General features: G+C 43.9%; 1 protein-coding gene across 1 annotated transcript in view; it reads right to left on the minus strand.

Annotated features, from left to right (window-relative positions):
• Nucleotides 1–42: 42 nt before the first annotated feature.
• Nucleotides 43–3,258, minus strand: part of coro1a (coronin, actin binding protein, 1A) — a gene marked incomplete at its 5' end in the record, with an annotated part of 8,584 nt that continues 5,368 nt past the window's right edge. The window contains 7 exon segments of the mRNA XM_014024987.1: nucleotides 43–348; nucleotides 536–751; nucleotides 826–883; nucleotides 958–1,103; nucleotides 1,996–2,100; nucleotides 2,377–2,496; nucleotides 2,583–2,764. Of these exon segments, the coding sequence (XP_013880441.1) occupies nucleotides 256–348; nucleotides 536–751; nucleotides 826–883; nucleotides 958–1,103; nucleotides 1,996–2,100; nucleotides 2,377–2,496; nucleotides 2,583–2,764 (920 nt within the window). The 3' untranslated portion in view covers nucleotides 43–255.

Raw genomic sequence — 3,258 nt, forward strand, 5'->3', positions numbered from 1 at the left:
GTTTCGTGTATTTTAGTTTCGCAATAAAGAAAAAAAAACCACTGAAAATACTGAAGACTTTATTTCAAATAAAATTCATATATTAAAATAAGAAATTTAAAATTTCAAGCATCAAAACAAATTCAAGACATTTTGGTAACACGTCACCCTTTTTGTTCAAAAGTTTACAGCAGTTTGATTTTTTATTTTTTTTATTTGTCTGTTGGTTTTTGTCTCCACTGCTCCTGGTTTTGTTGTTGTTTATTTGTTTACCCTTTAATGCTTGCTCTCCAGCTCTCTCACACGCTTGGTCAGATCTTCTAACGCTGCTTTCAGGTGCTTCACCTCTTTCTTCAAAGACTGGACGTCCTGGAGGACGGAGAGAGACGCAGATAATTTATTATGACCTCATTTTATGACAGAAAAAAGCGCTGAAATCAAGAAAGTATGAATCMAAAATTAACTAAGATATCACTTTTTATCTTAGGAGACGTAGTTTTTGTTGTAGTTCTGGGTTATTTGAGCCTAGGGCAGCAGGAGGGTTGGACAGTCTCACCTCTCCACCTCCCGTTGGACTCCCGGCAGCAGCACCTGTGGTCTTCAGAAGACTCTTGTGAACTTTGAACTCCTTGGCCTTGGTGGTGGCTGTGAAGCCGTCTTTTAGAGAAATCAGGATGGGCGGAGCTTCCTTCCCGTTGAACCACTCGTCGGCCTCCACCGAGGGCTCGGGCCCGATGGTGTCGGGGTACAGGTCCTCCTGGAACAGGTCCGACTGCTCGGACCGGGGCAGGACAGAGTCAGGTGAGGACGTCTGGACTCAGAAAAGAAGGTTTCCGTGAATCTCACCTTGCGGGGCACCGTCATCACTATGGGCTCACATTTCCTCTCGTGGAGTTTGTAGAACCTGAGAAAAAGAAAGAAACGGGCTCAAAGAAAAGTCCAGACTAACGACGGGAAGAAGAAAAACTGATCCAGCACCTGGCGATTTCACATTTGTTGACCTCCAGGCCCCGTTTGGGCATGTAGCCCATGCCCTTCTGGCTCTCCTTGCTGCTGAACATGGACAGGTAGTGGACGTACGGCGCCTCGTCCGTCACCTCAAAGTAACGGATGCTGCTGTCTCCCTGCGAGGACGGTACAGATTGTTAGACAGCGAGACTTTGGGATCAATTTTCTGCCAACAGGAAGTGAAWTTGAATTGCTCAMATTYAATCTGAATGTYCATAATTTGAAARTGAYTGRATTGGWTTGAAAATAAAATTCACTAAACTGAAACTGAATTTAAAGTTTTGAATTTGAATTAATTTGTTTTGAAACTGTYTTTTGGTTCAGTTCCATAATTCAGATTTTTGTGTCACATCCTGGTCCTTGAGAAAGCCAGGCAGAGTAATCAAACACAGATCCACAGATTTATGTTTCACTTGGTGAAGTTTCCCTTCTGTATGTAACAGAGTTGATGCAATCCACTGTAAAAGTGACAAAAACAAAGTTATTTTATTGCAGTGATTAATTTGACCTATATGTAGAAAATGTTACATTTACATCATGGATCACATATTGATCAGATGCTGCTGACTGATCCATGATGTAAATGTAACATTTTCTACATATAGGTCAAATTAATCACTGCAATAAAATAACTTTGTCTGTTTTTGTCACTTTTACAGTGGATTGCATCAACTCTGTTACATCCAGAAGGGAAACTTCACCAAGTGAAACATAAATCTGTGGATCTGTGTTTGATTACTCTGCCTGGCTTTCTCAAGGACCAGGATGTGACACAAAAATCTGAATTATGGAACTGAACCAAAATACAGTTTCAAAGCAAATTAATTCAAATACAAAACCTTAAATTCAGTTTAAATTTAGTAAAATCCATTTTCAAACCAATGCAGTTAATTTCAAATTCTGCACATTCAGATTCAATCTGAACAACTCAAATTCAGTTCCTGCTGGCACAACATTGATTCCATACYAGAGRCTGGTTCAGAACTGCGGGTCGGTTCTGAGCCTAACCTTGCCACAGAGGTAGARGACGCCGGTGTCGGGGTCGAAGAACGGCAGGAGGACGCCGCTGCTGGTGTCCAGCTCCTGCAGGGTCAGAGGCTCCGAGAAGTTGTCCTGAGTAACAAAGACAGGTAAAGCTTCAGGTAAATCTAAAGAACAAAAAGGTTTGTCAGACACGTGTGGTTTGTTTCACAGCAAACACCCTGGTGTTGGGAAAGGCTGCTGTTGTAACATTAGGTTCCTCCTTGATAACAAATACTTTTATTGCTTTAAGCTTGCATCATTTTACAGTGAAGCAGCTTGTTTTGTTCGTGCTTCAGGAGTGAGGAAATGTTGTTATGTTTGATGGTGTGTAGGTTGTGTAACGACGGTCGGAGGCGCGGCACTCACAGGATCCCACAGCGCCACCTGCCTCTCGCTCATACGGCTGAAGCCGGTGCTCAGGATCTTCCCGTCGGACACGAACACGGCCCGGACCGGCCTGGAGCCCTCGTGAGGTTTCTCCTTCTCCTGCGGGTCGAGACGTAGAAAAACAAACCGATGACTAAAACGGTGAGAGCGACAAGAGATGCGCGATCCGAGCGGGACACACTCACAAACAGGACGGTGCCCTTGCGCGGGTCCAGCACCCGCAGGGTCTTGTCTTTGCAGGAGGTGAGGATCCTGGAGCCGTCCCGGTTCCAGCAGGCGCTGTAGATGAGGTCTGTGTGCACGCTGTCCATCCTCACCACCGCCTCCCCCCGGGCCACGTTCCACAGGATCACCACGTTGTCGCAGCCTGGGGAGCAGCGACGACACAACACAACACAACACACACTGTCAGTCACAACACACACTGTCAGTCACAACACACACTGTCAGTCCCAACACAACACACACTGTGGTGCAGTTTAGTTCTGCGCTGAAGAAAGCTGATAAATAGAGTTCGAACAAGATGAAATATTGTGTGTTTCTGTCTGTTCCCGTTCACATTCCAACACTTAGAGGCCAAGATTAACTTCAAGGAACGCACATGTGTGTTCGCACGTCGCCCTCTGCCTTTTAGACTAAGATCATCGTGTGGAGAAAAACCTGGACAATCAGGAGGATGATCAGCTACTYCTGTATGGAGCTAAATTTGGGTCATAAGTTTTGTTTAAAAAAAGTTTTTGAAACTAAAAAAAGAGATTTGAAACTGAAAAATTTCCATTTCAGTCCTTTTTTCACTTCCAAATTTATCAGTTTTATTAAGCAGCATACAGTAAATGTACATTTTTAAATGCAACTATATGA

The sequence above is a fragment of the Austrofundulus limnaeus genome, unplaced genomic scaffold (assembly GCF_001266775.1).
Source record: "Austrofundulus limnaeus strain Quisiro unplaced genomic scaffold, Austrofundulus_limnaeus-1.0 Scaffold450, whole genome shotgun sequence".
NCBI lineage: Eukaryota > Metazoa > Chordata > Actinopteri > Cyprinodontiformes > Rivulidae > Austrofundulus > Austrofundulus limnaeus.